This window comes from Capra hircus, chromosome 27, assembly GCF_001704415.2.
Source record: "Capra hircus breed San Clemente chromosome 27, ASM170441v1, whole genome shotgun sequence".
Taxonomy (NCBI): Eukaryota; Metazoa; Chordata; class Mammalia; order Artiodactyla; family Bovidae; genus Capra; species Capra hircus.
Genome location: NC_030834.1, coordinates 3,330,571 through 3,351,679, shown reverse-complemented (window position 1 = coordinate 3,351,679; position 21,109 = coordinate 3,330,571). Strand labels below are relative to the sequence as shown.

Sequence of the window (21,109 nt, the reverse complement as noted above, 5' to 3'; positions counted from 1 at the left end):
GTACCTGAATGCTCATAGCAGTATTACTCACAGGAGACTCAAAGTGGAAGTGAGCCACATGGCTATCAACTGATGGATAGATACACAGTGTGTCTATCCGCACAATGATTGCCCAGCATAAAACCAAACGGATGGATACATATGGTACAAGCTACTATGGGGGACCTGCTAAGTGAAAGAAGCCAGAGAGGAAAGGCCACCGGGGTGTGAGTCCACTTGTATGAAATGCCGGTTGCAGGCGAATTCTTCGAGACAGGAAGCAGGTCCGTGATGGCCGGGGCCTGGGGCTGAGGGTGGATGGCCAATAACAGCTAAGGGGTAAGGGGCCTCTTTTTGGACTTGTGGGATGTTCTGGAATTAGACAGTGGTAAATAGTTGCACAACTTCATACTAAAACCCACTGAATTGTACTCTTTAAGCAGGTGAGTTTTATTGTATGTGAATTATACCTTAATTTTTAGAAAGCTTTCCCCTGATGAACACATTTGCACTCAAAGTTACACCCCCCCACCCCAAAGTCTTCCATGATTGTGACAGTGGCAACTTCTATTAATATTTTTTTCCCTCCTCTGGCAAAACCCACAAGCAGGGAAAATGTTACAACTTTCTAAATTGCTCCCTAGAGTGACTGGAATAGTCACTTCTTCCAATAAATTCTTCATAATGAAAAGGCAAGGAGTTTCTTTTATAGTTTGAGGCCTCTGTGAAAAAGGGGGATTGACATTCAATCATGTTCCTGTCTTAAAGATGGGTTTAAACAGTTCCTCTGATCGTTTAAATGTGGAAAAAGATTATTTTTGAGACTGATGTTTAAAAAGAGAAAGTAAGATTTCAGAAGTTGCAGCTTCAAAGTCAGAATTCATGAAGGCATATAGAAGTTTTAAAGCAGTATCATAGAGTAAAATTAAAGTGTTTCTAGCAGTTATGAGGGAATTCTTTTGTGAATAAAAGAATTTCTTACAGGGCTCAAACATATCTTGGACTAAAGAGAAAGGCAAAAACATTGAAAACGTAGATTTTTGTTTTATAAGAATGATAGGGCTTGACAGATCTTTCTTCACAGGAATTTTGTAAATGCATTTTTAATTTGATACTGGAGTATAGTTGATTTGCAAAGTTGTGTTGGTTTCAGATGTACAGCAAAGTGCTTCAGTTACACATATATCCACTCTTTTTTTCACATTCTTTTCCCATATAGGTCATTACAGAGGATTGAGAAGGGTTCCCCGTGCTCTGTGGTTGGTCTCTGTTGATTATCTATTTTATATATAGCATTGTGAGGATGTTAGTCCCAAAATCCTTATTTATCCTTTCCCCCCACCTTTCCCCTTTGGTAATTGTAAGTTTGTTTTCGAAGTCTTTGACGGGGATTTTTTAAAAATCAAGGGAATATATATGAGTGTGCTTTGCTCCCTCTAAAAATATGTGTCATATAAATTCAAAGCACTGTTATCTTAATTCAATAAAAGTTTATGGGAATGATATAAAATCACCTGGAAAGTTCCAGCTTGTGTTCAAATTACCTACACAAAACATTTTCACTCCCGCCATAAAAAGGTTAGGGCCCTGTTTCTTTTCATTTGTGAGAGCCTGAAATGAGATAAACTCCTTCTTGGGAAGGAGGTAACGAGCTGTCAGTCTTAGGAGAGAGCTGTTTGGACAATGAAAGCTGCATATCATACTCTGAAGCCAGCAACCTTTAGGAAGAAAATTCTAAATTTCTGCTTGAGAAGTTTTATCTCTGAACTTTTAAATAAGCTAATTATGAGCTAATTTGCACAACATGAACTTTGTTCAGGCTTCTCTCCCTCATCCCCCACCCTTTTTTTTTTTTAACAGAACCTAATTATTGCAAGGAGATCAAGCCAGTCAATCCTAAAGGAAATCAACCCTGAATATTCATTGGAAGGACTGATACTGAAGCTCCAATACTTTGGCCACCTGATGCAAAGAGCTGACTCATTGGAAAAGACCCTGATGCTGGGAAAGATTGAAGGCAGGAGGAGAAGGGGACGACAGAGGATGAGACGGTTGGATGGCATCACCGACTCGATGGACATGAGTTTGGGTGGACTCCAGGAGTTGGTGATGGACAGGGAGGCGTGGCGTGCTGTAGTCCATGCGGTTGCAAAGAGTTGGACACAACTTAGCAACTGAACAATAACATCAACAATTACTGCAAAGATAACCTTTTCTTTCTTTTCTGTTGTTCACTGCACTGCGCTCCTTGCAGGATCTTAGCTCCCTGACCAGGGATTGGACCTGGGCTGGGGCAGTGAAAGCCCTGGGTCGTTGGCAGTGGACCACCAGGGAATTCCCAAAGACGACTTTCTTGAAACATTTCTGGGGCAGAAAGCTGGTGTCTCCCTTGCCTCTCCCTCTGGCTCTGAGCAGAGGCAGCCAGCTTGGCGTGGGCTCTACAAGGGGCCCCTCTGGGCCCTTCCCTGGGGGGACACAGCAGTGCCCCCGGACTAGGCAGGAGGTGACCCTGTGTCCAGGGCCTTTCTGCTCCACAGAGACTCCGCACCTGGCCCCCGACCTCACATCCACACTGGCTTTGCGGCCCCCCGGGGGTGCGAGGAGGGGCAGGGGTTTCCCTAGTGATCAACGGCTCCTTGTTGCCCCCTCCTCACCCCCAGCTCATCGGCTCTGGTTGGCCTTCTCCAGCAAAGTCAGACCATGAGGTTCGGACCCCTCAATATGCCAGCAAACGGCAGCAAACCAGCCAGAACCGCCCCCCACCCCCTGCACTGGTAGGAAGTTTCACACTCACCTGCCTGGCCTGGAAACCCGCTCCCCCTTCTCAGAGGAACACCACCCCATTCAACGGGATTCCGTAACAGGAAGCAGGCCTGCGCGGGGCAGCGCCGGGCCGACACCCAGCCTGGCGGTCTGCAGCCCAGAAACCACCGCTTGGCGGCGGGAGGGGCTGTCCCCACGCTTAGGGACGCAGCCAGCCCCCAGCCCGAAGGCGCTTTCTCTAGAAGCCCTTTCTCATCAGAGGAGCCGGCTGGCCGCAGCGGAGAGCCGCGCGCCCAGGCCTGCGGGGTCGGCCTCCGCCCCGGGCGGTGGTCGGGTTTCCTTCCGGCCTCGGCACACGTCGGCTGGGGTCCGGGCGCGCGCTGCCAGCTCGTCTGCTATGCCCGCGAAATAATAGTGCCAGCAAGACCAGCGATGAGTAATAACAACGGGCGTAGCATGGACTCGGCACCTGACAGGGCCCGACGCTGGGCTCAGTGTTGAAGCCAACTGTTCTCGTTTAATCCTCAATACTCTCATGGAGACTGAACAGCCGCCCCAGACCCAGGCCAGCTGGGAAGCTCTGTCTGAATCCCAGCCCACTGAAGCCTCTCTCCTAGGCGCATGGTCTGGGCCCTAAGAAGCGGGCTGCATTTAAAATTCCCGGGGGAAGGGCCCGGAAAGGCTGTCGCAGCCCTGCTGCCTGGTCCCCGGGGGCTGTCCTTGTTGGTGAGGGTCTGCCACAGACGATGGCAAAGCCCTGTGCCCGCCTCTTCGTGCCAGAGGTTCAGGGAAAGGTCACGCTCTCTGGAAGATCAGAAGGAAAGCCAAGCAGCTGGTAAATGCGTATCAGAGGAAGGCGGAGGCTGTCGTTCCTGTGGTGGACACTCAAAACCGTGCTCCGAACTCGCCAGAACTCTGTCTTTGCGCTTCGTGGACATGGTCGCTGTCTCTCGGGGGAGGCGTTTCCCACGCTCATTTTCTCCAAAATGTATGTCTCAAGTTCTTTTTAAAAATTTATTTCTGGAATAAATTTATTTTTCACTTGGTTTCTGCGATGCGGGGTCTCCGCTGCTGCCCCGGCTCTCTCTAGCAGCGCTGAGCTAGGGCTCCTCTTCTCTATGGAGCACAGGCCTCACTGCGCGTCTTCTGCTGGTGCAGAGCACACGCTCTAGACACACGGGCTTCAGTAACTGAGACACACGGGCTTCAGTAGTTGTGGCGCACGGGCTTAGCTGTTCCTTGGCGTGTGGGATCTCCCGGGACCAGGGATCGAACATGTATCCCTCGCATTGGGAGGAGGATTCTTATCTACTGAGCCACCAGGAAAGTCTTATCTCAAGTTCTTGAGTTCTAGATTTTCAGGCCATGTACAACGTAGGTGGAAAAGTGATTTCTCCCTAAATCTCTTTTTCTCTATCATCTCAATAGTTAAAACACCCTTTGGAACCTGAATGATTGAGGTGCTGGCAACACGTGCGTGTCTGTCTTAGTTGCTCAGTGATGCATGACTCTTTGCGACCCCATGGACTATAGCCAGCCTGTGTCCCTGGGGCTTTTCCAGGCCAGAATACTGGAGTGGGTTGCTATTCCCTTCTCCAGGGGATCATCCCAACCCAGAGATTGAACCGGGTCTCCCACATTGCGGGCTGATTCTTTACCAACTAGCCACCAGGCAAGCCCATCACATTAACAGAATTAGCAGTACGTTTGGCCAGCACTGCATTACTGGTTGAGGTTTCAAAGCTTACACGTTTCCTGAGAACCTCTGCGAATTAGTATCAGCAGAATCTTTAAATCCCTTCTTAGAAACAGGTAGTGAATGAGCCCAAGTATATAAACAGTAGAAACCAAGACGCGACAGCCTCTCATCAGTGTTTATTTTATTTTATTTTATTTTTTTCAGTGTTTATTTTAAAACCACTCCAGGATCCGGGGCTCCACCTGGGTGGGGAAGATCCCCGGAGGGCGTGGCGGCCCCCTCCAGTGTTCTCGCCTGGAGAGTCCCGTGGACGGAGGAGCCTGGCGGGCTGCAGTCTGTGGGGTCACAGAGTCGGATATGGGAAATGGCAGCCCCCTCCAGTGTTCTCGCCTGGAGAGTCCCGTGGGCGGAGGAGCCTGGCGGGCTGCAGTCCGTGGGGTCACACAGAGTCAGACTCACTGAGTGACTCACACTTTCACTTTGCAGAGATGAGATCTCCGCATGGGAATTCTTGAGAGCACACCCTACTTTTCAGGCCCTGCGCCTGTGAGTGGGCCTTCCCTCATCTGCACTGTCTTAGCTGGGGGGCAAAATTAACCCCCTTCCTCTCGGTTCCTCTCCCTTCCCTCCTAAGAACCCCTGGTAGTCGTACCGAATTTTCCCAGGGCCTCATAAACCTTTCTCTCTGTTTTGCTTCTTTGGCCCCATCTGCTTTGCTCTGGTGGGGCCAGCAGGTACAGGCAATAACGCAGACAGTTCAGACCACGCTGCTCTGGACGCAGGGACGTAAGGCGGGAGGCAGGGCCCCCGCCGGGCCCGCCTCCGCCCAGCTGCTCTGTCTCCAGGCTCCACTGGACCCGAGGCCCATGCCACAGCCCTGGCCTGCGCTCACACCCTGGGGTCCTGCACCCTCCTCCTGGGGCCTGAGCCCTGCCTGTGACCCCCTTCCTAAGTGCCCACCACCTCTTTCCCGTCATTCGTTACATCCAACTGCAGAAAACCTCAGACATGTTTAGAAATGGACCAAACAGTACCAGAACCCTTGTGTTCCCACTGCCCGGGTTTAGCAGTATGAACACACAGCCCCTGGTCTTTTATCTTTCGCCTATAAACTCCCTGACATTGATCACTTTGAAGCAAATCCCAAATACTACATCATTTCATCCACAAACGTTCCCTGATGTATCTGTAAGGATTCTTTAAAAAAAGAAAAAAACGATCCTACTATTATTATGTGAGACGCGAAAGGCCTCCCTTAAAGTCAGCACCTCTCTCTCCTAAGAATTATTTTTTTTACAGATTGTTTAAAATGAGAACCCAAATAAGGTCCACGTGTTGGATTTGTTCTCTAGCTGCTTTCAATTCAGCCTGTCTGCTAACGTGGGCGTATGCACACATGCATACTCAGGGATACACACCCACCCCCGGCCCCGGGGGTCTCTGTTGCCTGGGACCCGGTCACCTTTCCTGAGCGTTCCTGGAGCTGGGCTTTGCCGCTCACTCCCCCAGCTCTCCTTGGACACCCTCTCGGCCCCACACTTGGCCTCGGGGTCTGTGGTCCCCGTGCGGTTCTGCATCTTCTTGACCAGCTGGGTCCATGCAGGTGAACACTTCAAATCGGACAAGACGCTGCCGTGTTGACCAAGTTGCTGGTGTGTTTTCGTCAGCTTGGAGGTCAAAATATCACAGACCTCAGCATATTTACTCAGTGTGCCTTGGGATAAAGGTTATTGCATTGGAAACAACACCACGACCACCAAGAAGCTGTCGTTCAAGGTGTGGTCTGACAGCCGTGATGTGGCCAAGTTAATTCAAAAGCTGTGCCTGAGGGAAAGCAGTTACTCTGGGCCTTCTCCTGATTTCCTCCTGCAGGTGACGCTGACTTCCTCTCAGGCACACGGACTAGGATGCAGGTCAGCTTCTGAGAAAGCCAAGAGGGACAGCCCACGGATACTCTCAAAAGTCTTACCAACACAGTACTTACCTGCTGATCAGGCCCTCGGAGGTAAACAGTGCTTTGAATTACTGATACTTGCAATAACACAGATGAATCCCCCTGAATGTGCTGAGAGAAGCCAGACACAGCAGATTAGGCACTCACTTCAGACAGATTTGACAGCAGGCAAACTGCAGAGATAGAAATCAGAATGTGTCCCCAGGGGTCGGGAGGGGAATTGACAGGAAAGAGGCAGAAAGGAATGTTCAGGGACGAATGAAATGTTTTACATCTTGTTTTGGGAGGTGGTTACACAGATGGACGCAACTGTCAAAATCCATCAAAATCAACATCCAAGATCTGTGCATTTTTATGGCACGTTTAGAAAGTTTGAAAGAAGTGTAAAAAAAAAAAGAATCCAAGAGTCTCTTACGTAAATTGTTATTAAATATGTGTTAAAGTTTTGTGGGCTTTGGGGTTGGAGGGCCTGGGCTGAATTCCAGTTCTACAGCTCCCAGCAGTAGGGTGCTGGGCGAGTTGATGAACCTTTCTTAGCCTCACTTTTCTCACCTATAAACCAGGGGTAAAACCTGTCTTCAACCCATAAGGGCTTGTGAACGTTGGATGGACTAATGCCCGCAAGGCTCTCAGTCACGGATGGGCGAGTGTTACGTCTCTCTGCTTCCCGGAGCATTTTGAGGTCCATCGTGGCAGGCTGTCCCCATGCCTGCCATCCCAAGACCTTACCTCCAGGCCATCCCGCCATCCCCAGAGGCTCTCCTGGGCCCTGGGGTCCCTCGCATCTCGGCACCGCTGAGCTCAGGCCCTGCCATCTCCCGCAGTTTCCAGTGGGTTCTGCTGCCTGCAGTCCAACCGCTCCTAAGTCTGCTGTGGACAGCACCCCCCTGCTGGTTCCCGCCCCTCTGAACCTGGAAGTTTGGGGGTGCTGGCTCTGGCTGGCCTCACCCAGCATCTCTGTTCACAGTCGCCTTTCTCCATGGAATAGATTCGTTTCCATTTCTTCCGTGTCTCAAGGACCTGGAAGCCTTCCTTGATTCTCTAGCGGGTGATGACTCCTAGCAGAGTTAGCGGAGGCAAGAGAAAATTTTTTCCTGTTTAAACAGCAGTGTTATCTTTATTTTAAGGAATTTATTGTTTCATTGATGATCAACAATCAAGTTACAATTGTGGAGACCAGATACATTACCAAGATCCTTGTAATTAAGTATGCATCATTTTTAAGAATTTGTGTGCAGTAATAATATTCATATTAGCTTACCACATTTTGACAACAAAATGACACGCATAAAAGATTCTCTTTAAAACTTATAATTTTTGCAAAAGTATAAATATCTGATTATATATGCTATTATTTTTAAAAAAATTTAACAGAAAAGAATCCAAAAAAGAATATATATATAATGTAGGTATAGATGTTACTTCATTATAGGTTATTACATAATACTGAGTAGAATTTCCTGTGCTATACAGTAGGACCTTGCTATTTGTCTATTTTATTTATTTTTTAAAAATTAATTTATCAATTTTAATTGGCGGATAATTAGCTTACAATATTGTGATGGTGTTTGCTATACATCAGCATGAATCGGCCACAGGCATACACAGTGTGTGTGTCTGTTAACCCCAATCTCCCAATTTATTTCTCCCCCACTTCCTTCTTTGGTAGCGGTGAGTTTGTTTTCTATGTCTGTAGGTCTATTTCTGTTTCATAAATAAGTTCATTTGTAAGAAATTTTTAAACTAAGTAAAGCGAATGAGACGGAGAAAGACAAATATCATACAATGTTGTTGCTTACATGTGGAATCTAAAAAGAAAAATGTACAAGAGGAGGTTCTAGAGAGGCCAGTTCAGGTGTCCCACACCAGCTGCCAGGAAGGGGGTCTCAGCGAGCTTCATCCAGGCGCTGAGCGTCACCTGCTCAGACCTCTCGGCCGGCGACATCAGGGCCTGGACGTGGGGACCAGTGCTGGGGCCACGGGGACGCCCCAAGAGTGGCCCTGTGCCCCGTTATTCTGACCCCAGCCCCCTTGGTGTGTCAGGGAGACGCCCCGAGAGCAGCCCTGCGCCCCGTTATTCTGACCCGCGCCGCCTGCTCCTGTCTCAGGTGCCCCCGCCTCCCCGCTCCCCGCTCCTGGGCCGCCCGAGCCTGCAGGGCCTCCTGAGGGGCCGCCAGCCACCCTGGAGGACCCCAGCACAACCTCACAAAGCTCGTCCACAAGAACCTCATTCCCAGATGAGGTTCCGCCGGGTTCAGGACTTGCACGCCTGAATTTTGGGAGGACATGATTCAGCGCATCGTGTTCCTCTAACTGCAGTCATCGCTTCTCCCTTTTAAAACGTGTTTATTGATTTCTGGGCGCGCTGGGCCCTCTTCGCTGCAAGCAGGCCCCCTCTGGCTGTGGACGGTGGGGCTTCTCACTCCTGCGGCTGTTGCCGTCATCGCTGAGCACAGGCTCTGGACCCCGGCCTTCGGGCTTTGGTAACCGTGGGCCTCGGGTTCAGCTGCTCCATGGCGTGTGGGACCTTCCTGGAGCGGGGCACTGAACCAGCGTCTCCTGCACTGACGGGCAGGATCTTATCCTGGGACACCAGGGAAGTCCTCGTTCATCTGCCCTTCCTTCCCTCCTTTTTTTTTTTTTAAACTTTTTGGCATGTGGTTAGTTTCCCAACCAGGGATTGAACCCACGCCCGGGCAGCGGAAGCCCAGAGTCTCAACTGCTGGACTGCCAGGGAAGTCGGGGACTCGTCACGTTTAAGGCCGCCTCTGTGATGGCTCTCCTGAAGAGCCTGCACCTGTACTGTGATTTGCTATTGCCTCTGATTTATTTATTTTTATCAAGACCATAATACTCTATACCATAAATGGAGAGCCAGGGTCACACAGCATGAGGCTGTTAATGGTAAACAGAATACACAGAATACACCAATACAATAAACAGCAACACACAACTATTAAACTCAGTGTTTCTCTGCAAATCACCCTGAATCATTTTCCTGTCTAGCCCCTCTGGCTGGAAATGCCCTGTGGAAACACATTGTCTAACCTGGATGGGGACTGGCAGGCATTTGGACAAATAACCCCACAGCCGGAGCAGGAAGGCAGCCTCCACGTGAGCGTTTCAGGCTCCCTGCGTGGTAGGGGCAGAAGCTGTGTCTGCTGGGGCTGTGCGGAGCCGGGCCTGCGTCCACACAGGACCACAGATCAGAGCATCTGAGGACCTTACAAGTCACAATTTGTAGAAGAGGAAAAGGAGCCACGGAGAGCCGAAGGCCAGTCCGGGCCGGGGCAGGGCCAGAACCCATCCGCTCACTTGAGTTCAGGTAGCCCTTTGGTGGCCTGAAGCCTCCAGGGCCCAAGCCAGCGCCCACTTCTTGGCATCCTAAAATCGGTCAGAAATGAGGTTTGAAAAAAAAACAAATGAAAACCAAACACTTCCCCCGCAAACCGCCTGAAACTAACACAGCTTGTAAATCAATTACGCTTCAATCAAAAATAAAAATTAAAGAAAGAGCTCCGCACCACATCTGGGCTCCATCTTTGTGGGTGACAAGGCCGTACCGGCGTTTCCAGCATCTTTATGAGCTCATTTGTGCTATTATTATCCAAAGGCAAGGTGTTTTTTGGGTGAAGATGGTTCACCTAACTGCCCTCCGAGTGTCTGCTGGAGAGAATTTTGTGTTGTTTGGGTGGTAGCTTTTATTTTCTGAAAGTACGGCAGTTGCATATGGTTAAAATTCACAGGATGCTAAAGGAAGCTGGTAAAAAGCTCTCTTCCCACTTCCAACCTATAATATCCTGACCCCCTTCCTGGAAAGCAGCAGCTATTATGGCTTCTCGTGTCCTGCTGAGACAGGAAGGTGGGGTGAGCTTCAAACAGGAGCACCTGTGAAATACCTGAAATAAATTTCACCAGAATTAATCGTTTTGGGAAAACCTGTGACTCTCCACTGATCCAGGGCTTCTTCTACTCTGTCCCTATTTGACTTTTCTTTCCTCTTCCTCTTTTTTTTTAAAATTGAAAATGTCTTATTGGAGTGGAGCTGATTTGCAATGTTCTGTTAGTTTCAGGCACACTTTTTCTCTTTTAATTCAGTTTTTTAAAAAACATTAAAATTTTTTATTTGCTTGATTTTGGCTGCCCTGGGTCTCCATTGCTGCACGTGGGCTTTCTCTAGTTGCAGCGAGCAGCAGCTCCTCTCTAGTTGCCACACGAGGGGCTTCCCGCTGCAGCAGCCCCCCCTTGGGGCGGAGCACTGGCTGGAGGGCCCGTGGGCTTCAGTAACTGCAGCATCAGGCTCAGCATGTGTGGTGCAGGAGCTGTTGCTGCGGCGTATGGAGTCTTCCCAGACCAGGCATTGAACCCGAGTCTCTTGCGTCTCCTGCACTGGAAAACAGATTTCTTTACCACTGGGCCACCAGGGAAGCCGGTAACTCAGTTTGAACCCTTTCCTATTTCTGGGTTAAGAACGCAGGAGAGGAACAAGGCGGGTGTTTTCCTTTCCAGCAGGTAGACAGGCACGTGTCTGGAGGGAGGCTGTGTGCCTGCCTGGGGCCCAGCTCACCGGCTCCCACGCCCCCGCTGGAGCTAGTCACCTGGCTGTCCCCGTTCGGGGGACAGAACGTACCTGGTGTCGGGCGACTGGTTCCTGGCGGGATGCACTTGGCCTTTTCTCTCTGTGGGTCCTGCATCTGGACATGGTTTAGGGATGGGACACAGGCGGACGGTGCACGGTTTCAACTTCAGACGCAGTTTGCCTGCCGCCGTCCACGCACCCCCTCGGGGCGAAGGTGGAGAACACGCAGTCTGCTGCGGCCGCGGGGCGTCCACGCACCCGTCCTCGGGGCGAAGGTGGAGAATACGCAGTTTGCTGCGCCCGCGGGGCGTCCACCCACCCGTCCTCGGGGCGAAGGTGGCGAATACGCAGTTTGCCGCGCCCGCGGGGCGTCCACGCACCCATCCTTGTTGGGAAGGTGGAGATGCCGAGCTGTTGTTTGCAAGAGATGCTGGGTTACGGACGTCAAGGTCGTCAGGAAGCACATGAGATGAGCGAGGGGGTCCTCCCAGGAGGGAGAAGGCGAGATGACAGGGTGGGAAACATCGGGGCGTGGACACGTTTGGAGGGTGAACCCAGAGGGAAGGGAGCTTTGGGAGCGGGGTTACAGCATGGGGGACTCTGAGGGTGTGAGGGGGGCTGCCAGGAGATGCTGTCAGCTCTGGGGTCAGCAGGTGTGCCTGAGGGAGTGGGTTCAGGAAGGTGGCAGAGAGGGAGCCAGACTGTCTGAGTGTGCGTGTGAGAGAGGGAGACACACACACTATGCCCCTCCTGCTCCCCTCTGCCCTGGTTCCGGCCTGCGCGGCTTCGGGAGGCTGGACGGGCCAGGTCTTTACTCTGAAGCCGGGCATTTCTGCTAGGAGCGCCAGTGCCGCCTGATGAGGGCAACTTAACGGAATCCAGAGCAGAGGAAAAGGAGGGCGACGTTTTAATTTCATCCAGCCCGACACACAACGGGCCGTGAGGGGTGCGCCCGCAATTCTGAACCGTGAACGTGTTGACGTGGTATTTCATGGAATAGAGACATTTTCTGGCCAAATTGGCCACAAAGTGAATAAATGTTTTTTTCTACTGAATTCAGCTAGAAAATGACTAGAAATCGTTCCATGGGGATGGGGGGGGGGGGGGGTGGGGGTGGGTGGCGGGAGGCAAGAAAGTAACAAGCAGAAACCAGCCGCAGGAAGGCAGAGAAGGGCTGCAGAGCTGCTGACGGCCGGCTCCAGGGTGGGGTCTGTGCCCAGCCCTGTGGCTGGCTGGGGGGCTGGGGACCCTGGGACTGGCTGCTGGTTAGGTCTGTGGCTGGGGGACCAGCTGGCTGGCCTGGTGTCTGGCTGGGTGGCTGGCCTGCTGGTTGACCAGGTGGCTGGTTTGGTGGCTCCCTGGGTGTCTGACCAGGTGGCTGTCTGGCTCCATGCCCTCCAGACGGACTGGAGGGTCCCCCTCACTTCCTCCTGCTTTGTCCCTCTTGCTTTCCTCCCAAGGCTCTCTCAGACCCAGTGGAGCCACATATAATATTTTGCTTGACCTGAAGTCCATTGAACACAAGTTTTCAGGGTTCTGGTTGTGTAAACATGGTAATATTTTCCTTCGCCAACTGGGAAGTCCGCAGTGAGGGCCACCACGTCTCCCTGGGCTGGGAGGTGGTGCCCCTGGGGTTTCCACGCCTGGTTTTCACAGCCACACAGATCTGGGCTTGAGACCCAGCCCTGCTGCTGAGCAGTCACAGGAGTCTGGATCTGCTGGAATCTTTGGTCAGTTTCACATCTATGTGATGTGAATAATACACGTCTTGGGAGATTATAGCAAAGACTGAGTGAGATTATACATCACATACATATGTTTACACAGTGTTTTCCACACCCTGTGCTAAAGGAGGGGTCGTCACTGAGATGATAATGACAACAATGAGGATGAGACATCACCCTTTTTATCCATCAAACAGAATTAAAATGAGCTTGTGAAGAAACAGAAGCCTAAACATTCCGCTGCAGAAACCTACGCTTGTTGTCCAAAGGCACACAATTTTCACAGCCTTCTAGAATCTCAAGCCTTTCACAACTACTACTTCTAAAAGAATTTTACCCCCAATCAGAAGGCCAAGATTTTTTTGTCATCTACAGATAAGAAATGCTACCATATGCTTGATAACTCCCACTTCAGCAAGTAGGCTGGGCTCCACAGCTGCTTGAATTCTCTAGTTGGGCTCACTGGCTGCTATGTTCAGTAGCAGCCACAAAGAAGAATTGGAGAAGGCAATGGCAACCCACTCCAGTGTTCTTGCCTGGAGAATCCCAGGGATTGGGGAGCCTGGTGGACTGCCGTCTCTGGGGTCGCACAGAGTTGGACACGACTGAAGCAACTTAGCAGCGGCAGCAGCATAAAGAAGAACGAAATGACGCCGCCGGCAGCAACATGGGTGGACCTCAAGATGATCTTCAGTGGAGTCAGAGAACGGCAGACATCACATGATGTCGCTTATATGTGGAATCCAAAAAAAAATGGTACAAATGAACTTATTTACAGAACAGAAAGAGGCTCACAGATGTAGAAAACAAACCTCCAGTAACACAAGTCGGGGATGGCGGAGGGGGATCGGCACAGACATTACTGCATGTAAAGCAGATGACTAGCGAGGCCCTACTGCACAGGGACCTCTCCTCATTCCTCTGCAATGACCTGCATGGGGAAAGCATCTAAGAAAGAACGGCTGCACGCGCTTGCGTAACTGACTCACTGTGTTGTGTGCCTGAAACTAACTCAGCATCTGAAACCAACCACACTCCAATAAAATTTTTTTAAAAATCCACTCAAGAGAAAAAAACAAAGGAAAAAAGACAGGAGGTCACATTATCTCCTCCGTTCTCCTGTGTGGGCCCCTACATGAGAGACCTTTTAAAATTCAGGAATTTCCCTTTTAAAAAATCCTATTGAAAGGCGTATTATGTTTCAGACTACTCATCAGGAGTAAGCCTCCTCGTAGGAAGGCAAACGCACCTGAAGCCAGGTTTGAAGACGTAAGGAAGGGTCGCGGTTGGCTTCAATTACTCATTTGTTTCCAGAGCAGGGACTGAGTGAAGGTGGGACTGAGTGAAGGTGGCGGATGCGAAAGACGGAGAGTGGGGTATGCAGGAATGCTGCAAGCCGCGGAGGGCACATCTTCTTTCAAAGCTTTAACTGGAGGATGATGACTTCACAGTACTGTGCTGGTTTCTGCCACACATCAGACATGACCCAGCCACAGGCCTGTGTGTCCCCTCCCTCTCGAACCCCCTTCCACTCCCCCCACCCTGCTGCGCTGGTTTGAGCTCCCTGCCTCACGCCGCAGACTCCCCCTGGCTGCCTACTTTACATCTGGCACGGCATACATTCCAACGCTACGCTCTCAAATCATCCCCCCTCCTCTTCTCCCACTGTGTCCCCGTCTGTTCTTTATGGCCGTGTCTTCTTCGCTGCCCTGCAGATAGGATCGTCAGTGCTCTCTAGATTTCATATATATGCATTAATATTTGTTTTTCTCTTTCTCACTTCATTTTGTACGATAGGCTCCAGGTTCATCCGTCTCATTAGAACCAACTCAAACATGCTCCTTTCTTTATAGCTGAGTAATACCCCATCACGTGTATGTACCACAGCTTCTTTACTCATTCAGCTGTTGGCGGGTATCTAGGTTGCTTCTATCGAGGGCACATTTTTTCTAACAGGATCTCTGTACATGAGTAAAACGCGGCTTCCTCAAATAGAATATTTCTGTGGAAGCAACCAGTCCTGTGTGATACGTAAGACTTTATGCTTAAATTCAGTCCCGGCACAAAAGCTCCTGTGGGTCCCAGACCAAGGGCGTCCCTGAGACATGGGCCTTTCTGTTTTAAAGGGGAAGTCCTGCCAATCTGGGGTAAGCATGCCACCCTAATGCTCCTCGTCAGTGCTCCTGGTGAAATGTGAGTGTGAGAGAGGAGATGGAAGGTCCCAGGCCCAGGGGACCGGGAGCTCCCCCGGGAGAGCCGGGATGTGGGAGCTGCTGGCTACCACGGGAGGTCCTTGGATGCCAGCCTCAACTCCCAGATCCTATGCAGCCGAAGTGCTCAGCCTGCGGCAGACGTCCTCTGAGGACGATGACGGGGTGCCAGGCGTGCCTGTGTGGGGTGACCGTGCCACAGACCTGCGACCTTACAGAGGGGACGTGTTTACATGTGTAGGTCAGAATCCTCTTGTAGGGTTATTTTGTACAATTTCAACTGCTTTCTGTATTAATTATAAACATTTCTTTTTTAAAAAAGACTGCATAAAGTATGGGCTGCTGTTACTGCTTCATTGATAGTTGAAGCAAAACCCAGTTGATCTACACTGTCGTGTGAGTTTCTGCTGTGGTGTGGTGGCGGCATAGCCACTCAGTCGTGTCCAGCTCTTGCGACCCCAGGGACTGTAGCCCTCCAGACTCCTCTGTCTATGGGATTTCCCAGGCAAGAATACTGGAGTGGGTTGCCATTTTCCTTCTCCAGGGGATCTTCCCAATCCAAGGACTGAACCTGCACCTCCTCCATTGTGGGCTACCTCCCACATTGCAAGCAGACTCTTTGCTGCCGAGCCACCGGTAAAGCCCAATTTCTGCTGTACAGCAAAGTAATTCAGCTCCACACATGTATACATTCTTCTTAAAATGTTCTTTTCCGTTATGGTTTGTCACGGATGTTGACTGTAGTTCTGTGCGGCACACAGTAGGGCCTTCTTGTCCCTCCATGCTATACTTAAAGCTTGCGTCTGCCAACCCCAAGCTCCTCCCCACGCCTCCTTCAACCCCTTTCCCCTTGGCAGCTGCGAGTCTGTTTTCTATGAACGTATCGCTTTTTAAAGCACCAAGTGCAGAGACATTAAAAACCGCCCTGCCTGGTAACATGAGCAGTGTTTTCACTGCAGGGCTGAGATGCAGGGAAACTGGAGGCTTTTCAAGCGGCGTCTGCCCAGCGCTGGGCGTCCATGAAGCAGCCCCTCTAAGACTGGAAGTGCGCTTTGATTTCTCGTCTCACATCAGGTCCACACCTCCTTCAACACCTCCCCCCACGTCCTGAAGATGGCACCCCACTGCCCCCACCGTGCAGACGGGAAGACTGAATGCGGCCCGTTCTCTCTCCCGTGTGACTCCGTCGTTAGACCAGCGGTGTGTCGGGCTTGGTGGCCGGCAGGAGGGGCTCCGCTGTCAAGCCTGGGTGGGAGTCTCCCTGTGGCGCTTTGTTGGCTGTGCGAGGTGGGGCCACGGTCTGACTCTGTTCGGGCTGCTGCGCACGCCACAGGCCAGGGGGCTCATACGCACCAGGAATGCACTGCTCACAGGTCTGGAGGCTGCAGGTCCGAGACCAGTGCCAACAGGGGTTGGGTTCCAGGGGAGGCCCTCTCCCCGGCTGCAGACTGCAGCATCTCACTGTGTCCTCACGCGATGGAATGGGGTTTGGGAGCTGTCTGCGGTCTCTTTTATTTTTTTATTTTTTTATTTTTTTTATTTTTTTTTTATTTTTTTTATTTTTTTTAAATTTTAAAATCTTAAATTCTTACATGCGTTCCCAAACATGCGGTCTCTTTTATAAGAGCACTAATCCCAATCACAAGGGCCCCACCCTTTGGACCTAATCTCCTCTTGAAAATCCCACCTCATAATACCATCGCCTTGGGGCTTAGGATTTCAACTCATGAATTTGGGGGGTTACAAATGTTCAGATTATGATAGCCACCTGCACCCTACAAAGCTGGGCTGAGGTTTTATTAGGTAACATATGGCCTGGCATATAGTACATTCTGAATAAATACTTCCTTTCTCCCTAATTCCCAAATCAGTATTCTAGGATAAACTTCTAGGTTTACACTCTCATCCTAAGAAGAAAAGGTTGACTACTGCACTTGTTATCTTCAATTCTTGTAGATTCTTGTAGAAGAACAAACGAGCAATGCTTTATTTATTTTCAATTTTAGGATAAATTAAGGCCACAGCCTTCTGAATGATTTAAGATCAATAAATATCATTTCGAACTACTTTCTCAATGACCAATGGTCCTGCCTCAGTCAAGGATCTGCCAACATTTTATTTGACAAAGCTAAAAAATACGACAATCAGCAATAACTGGTTTGGAAAGTTAAACAATATTAGGGCACAAACTCAATATTATCTCCATAATTACTAGCAAAACTACTTAACTTTCTGACTATTAAACTACTCCCAAATCTTATTTTACAAACAGTACTGAAAACTTATTAAAATTGTATTGCCTGCTGTGATTATAGATTTCAAGTAAAATTACCATGTTATCTGAAATCTAGACTTAACAGGCTCAACTAAGAGTTTCTTGGTCTCTCTGGAGTTTGTCCAGCTTTCAGAGTTTGAAGGGAAGGTACATTTGTTTGTCATTAAGTACTTGAAGTTCATAACACTGAGGAAAGGAGTTTTATAAACCCTTCATATCAAACTGACATAATACCTGAAAATGCCTCATGGGATAGCAAACATGGATTTGTGATTGATAGGATTTCCTACTAGAACTGTTGTAATCTCTGTCTCCTAAAAAATACATATTTTAAAATGGTCTAAAGTACAGACAGATAGGAGATGCAGATATAGTATACTGGAGAGACCATCAAAATGTGTATTCCATGCAGCTGATGCTTTAAAAGAAGAAAGGCAAACCCAACTTAAATATTGTCTATAAAAGTCACTGTTAACATCATGAGACTGGTTTAATCAGTTAAAAGGAACAAAAAATCAGTTCAATAAAATTTCATGTGAAAGTGAATTTAATGCTTTTAGGGTTGAGTTTTTTCACCTAAAGTATTAAAATCAACATAAAAACCATAAGGTGAGAAAGACTGCAAGCAATAAAACAGTCTGGGTAATTTTTTAAATGTTTGTATTGTATTAATTAAGTTTGTATTATTTTAAAGAGAGAAATGTTAAACACACAGTTATCTGATTCTTTTCACACCGTCTATGGTGGTCTGTAACAAGCAGGGACAGGTCACAACTTGTGGGCCAAATCTGGCTACCAACTGCTCTGGTCAATAAAGCTTTATTGGAACACAGCCGTGCCCATTCATACACACTGTCTGTGGTTAAGCTCGCGAGAGTTGAAAAGTTGCAACAGAAACTGTATGGTGTCCTGTAAGCTGAAAACTGTATTTAAATAAAATGGGTGGTAAAATGTTTATTCAAAAAAATCCTTAAGCACACTGATTTCAAAGTCTCAGTTACAGCATTTAAACAACATTTTCTTTAGGATTTCTTTCCAACTGCTGAAAAATAAAGTGCACCTTCTAAATCAGGTATTTAAAATGTTTCTGATAAAGTTATTAAAATTGAAGTTCAGAAATATTAATATTTAGAGGTAAATAACTTACACTTGTAAATCCTACTGTTTAGCAGTAACGAGGTTCCTTAAACGAGACTGAGCTGTAAGGTGGGCTTGTAACTATAATTAGCTGAAGCAGGAGTTTCCAACAGGCCTTGTCAACACAAAGAAACCTGAATATTAATAAGCACGGCAGTGTGGTTTTCAAGCCACACCGCACACAAGTTTCCTCTGCCTCCTGTAGGTGCAAACTTAAGAAAGCCTGAAGGTCAAAGCCAGACAGACAAACCTTGTCTCTGAACGTGCTGACCACGACTGGTACAAGCTGAGTTTGCTTCTTCCGCTAAAACTATGGAGGAAAAACAAACTCCAAACCAAGGGCAATCACTGTAACCATCTTAAGACGAAAAAGAAGAGAGAAATAAAGTCGAAAGTGGTTTAACCCCACGATCCGCCCAGACCTCAGTTTCACTAGAAGCCCATTTTTGGAGTCACATATTCAAACTGTTTCATCAAGAAGAAGTTGGTAGCAGAAAAGATGTCCATGCGGAAGTGACGTCCAGCCAGTACGCAAAACAAGAGTGATCTGAGACAGCCATAAAATCGTGAGGCCACGGACAGCTGGGGAACCTCCACAGCTAGCAACTCAACTGCAAAGGGACCTCCCAGGCTTGAGATGAAAACACACACTCGAACCTGTAATTGAATTATACAAGCCTCACTGCACGGAGCGCTTTGTGGGTCACCAGGATACAAAGCAAATGCTGGGTTATCAGAAGTGCATTTATCAGCCACAGTGATTTATTGAGTGCTTTAATAATACAAGTGTACATCAACTGATCCACAGTCAAAAGTGGCAGGTCCCTAAGAAAATTTACAAGCACTTGAAGTAAATCAAAATACATATTATTTTGTTCAATCCAGCAGCCTTCGGTGTGGGGACAGAAGGCTAGTGATAAACAGAGTCTTCAGTAATGCACAGTGATTGTGATTGAAGCGTTTGTACAAAATCTGGTTCCCAGTAGCATGCACCCACCGATAAAGACTTCAGTACAAAAAAATTAATCCTAAGCGCTACATGGAAGTAGAAACGAGATAGAATTCTGAATTCGTGTCTTCCCAAGATCACAGAAAAGGAAGAAGGATCAAAATAAAATGGACAATAAGGAACAAAACCACACAAGAATACGAAGCTTGGTAAGAAAGCTCTTATTATTACAGATCCGACATTGTTTGCACTGAAAACCAAAGTTCCCATCCACGTGGAGGGGGGATTAAAAAAAAAAAAAAAGACCAGATCTTTCAAGTTAATGGAAATTAAAAAGGGAATAAAACAGGAACGGGTGGGGAGCAAAGGAACAGGAGTGGGGCTGGATGACGCTCCATCGCAAGACGGTTCCAAAGGTAGCAGGCGGCGGGCAGCGCGGGCGCCCCGCGCGGAGCTGCCGCCGGCGCTATGTCGCGTACCGCTTGGTCCACTGCCTGGCCATCCGGTCGTGCTCCGCCCTGTTGGTCATGTACTGTGTGGCGATGCTGCCGACCAGCGGGTCAGCTGCAAAGAAAGCAGAGGCAGGTCAGTCGGGCCAGCGCTCGGGCCCCCGGAGCCGGGGACGCGGGGTGCGGGGCGCGGGCGGAAAGGCCGGAGGCCGCGCCCTGCCCGGAGCAGGGCCGCCCGCCCGGGACCGCATCGCCGCAGCCCCGCCGGTCGTCACGGTCCGGACAAGGCTCCCCAGCCTGTCCCCAGCAGGCAGACACCTGCCGCCGTCCCCGTGGTTGTCAGGGAGCGTTTCCTTCCCCGAGAAGACGCGAGTGGGCGGAGCCTGGTCTCCACCCTGGTTACTGCTGGGGGCACAGCGCCTCTGTATTTGGGAATTACCAAGCTGGGTGTGTGGGTGGGTGTGTGTGTCGGTGTGTGTGTGAGTCGCTCAGCGTGTCCCACTCTTTGCAACCTCATGGACTGTAACCCACCAGGCTCCTCCGTCCATGGGATCCTCCAGACAAGAACACTGAAGTGTGTTGCCATTTCCTCCAGCGGATCTTCCTGACCCAGGGATCGAACCTGCGTCTCCTGCATGGGCAGGTGGATTCTTTTAAGGCCTGAGCCACCAGGGAAGCCTTTATCAAAGTCATAGGGTTCTCTGTTACAAGAGGAGCAAGGGACGTTACTCACAGCTGACACTCACTGACTTAACCACGGCCTCAGACTTGAACATGCTGGAGCTGCCCCGGGAGGAAACTCAGCCTAAGGAGGGGGGGCGCCCTGCCTGAAGCAGGAGCCCCCCTCTCCCTGCAGGCTCCTGGGACACTCTTCCACCCAGACGGGATCCAGGGCTACTGAAGACCATTGAGAGCAACTGAAGAAACGCCCTTTAGGTTCTGGAGACCCCAGAAGGTGCTGGTTTCCCGCCACTCTCTCACTTCCCTTCGAGTTTTAATTCCTGTACTTTTGGCGTTGAGAATTTGTGTATCAGAGCAAGTGGATAAGCAAGAACCAAAAGAGAAAGGGGGGGAAAATGAGCAAAAGTTGGTAATAAATACAAAATAAATACCCAAAGAAGATGGCAGTGTGCCTGCAGTCTGATAACCTCGTAACCTGAGGAAAATCCTGAGGAAGACTTTCAATGTCACAGCTTCTCAATAATCAGAGTGTAACGGAAGCATCGCCTTTTCAGAATCCGTGGAGGCTGACGATAACAGCATCTGAAAGTCCTCCCAACAAACCCCTGCTGTTTAAAAAATTTTGTTACAGTTCTACCATTACTAATACACCATTTTTAGGGGGTTGTTTGTTCCTTGGGGCCTCACCTAGCGAGTTGTGGGGGCGTTGG

The 21,109-nt window shown here is 49.4% G+C and overlaps 1 protein-coding gene across 1 annotated transcript in view; it reads right to left on the bottom strand.

Moving 5' to 3' along the window:
- LOC102174361 (ubiquitin-conjugating enzyme E2 E2) overlaps positions 19,065–21,109 on the bottom strand; it is a 357,485-nt gene continuing 355,440 nt past the window's right edge. The window contains exon 6 of the mRNA XM_018041985.1: positions 19,065–19,833. Within this exon, the coding sequence (XP_017897474.1) occupies positions 19,736–19,833 (98 nt within the window). The 3' untranslated portion in view covers positions 19,065–19,735. The remainder of the gene's footprint in view (positions 19,834–21,109) is intronic.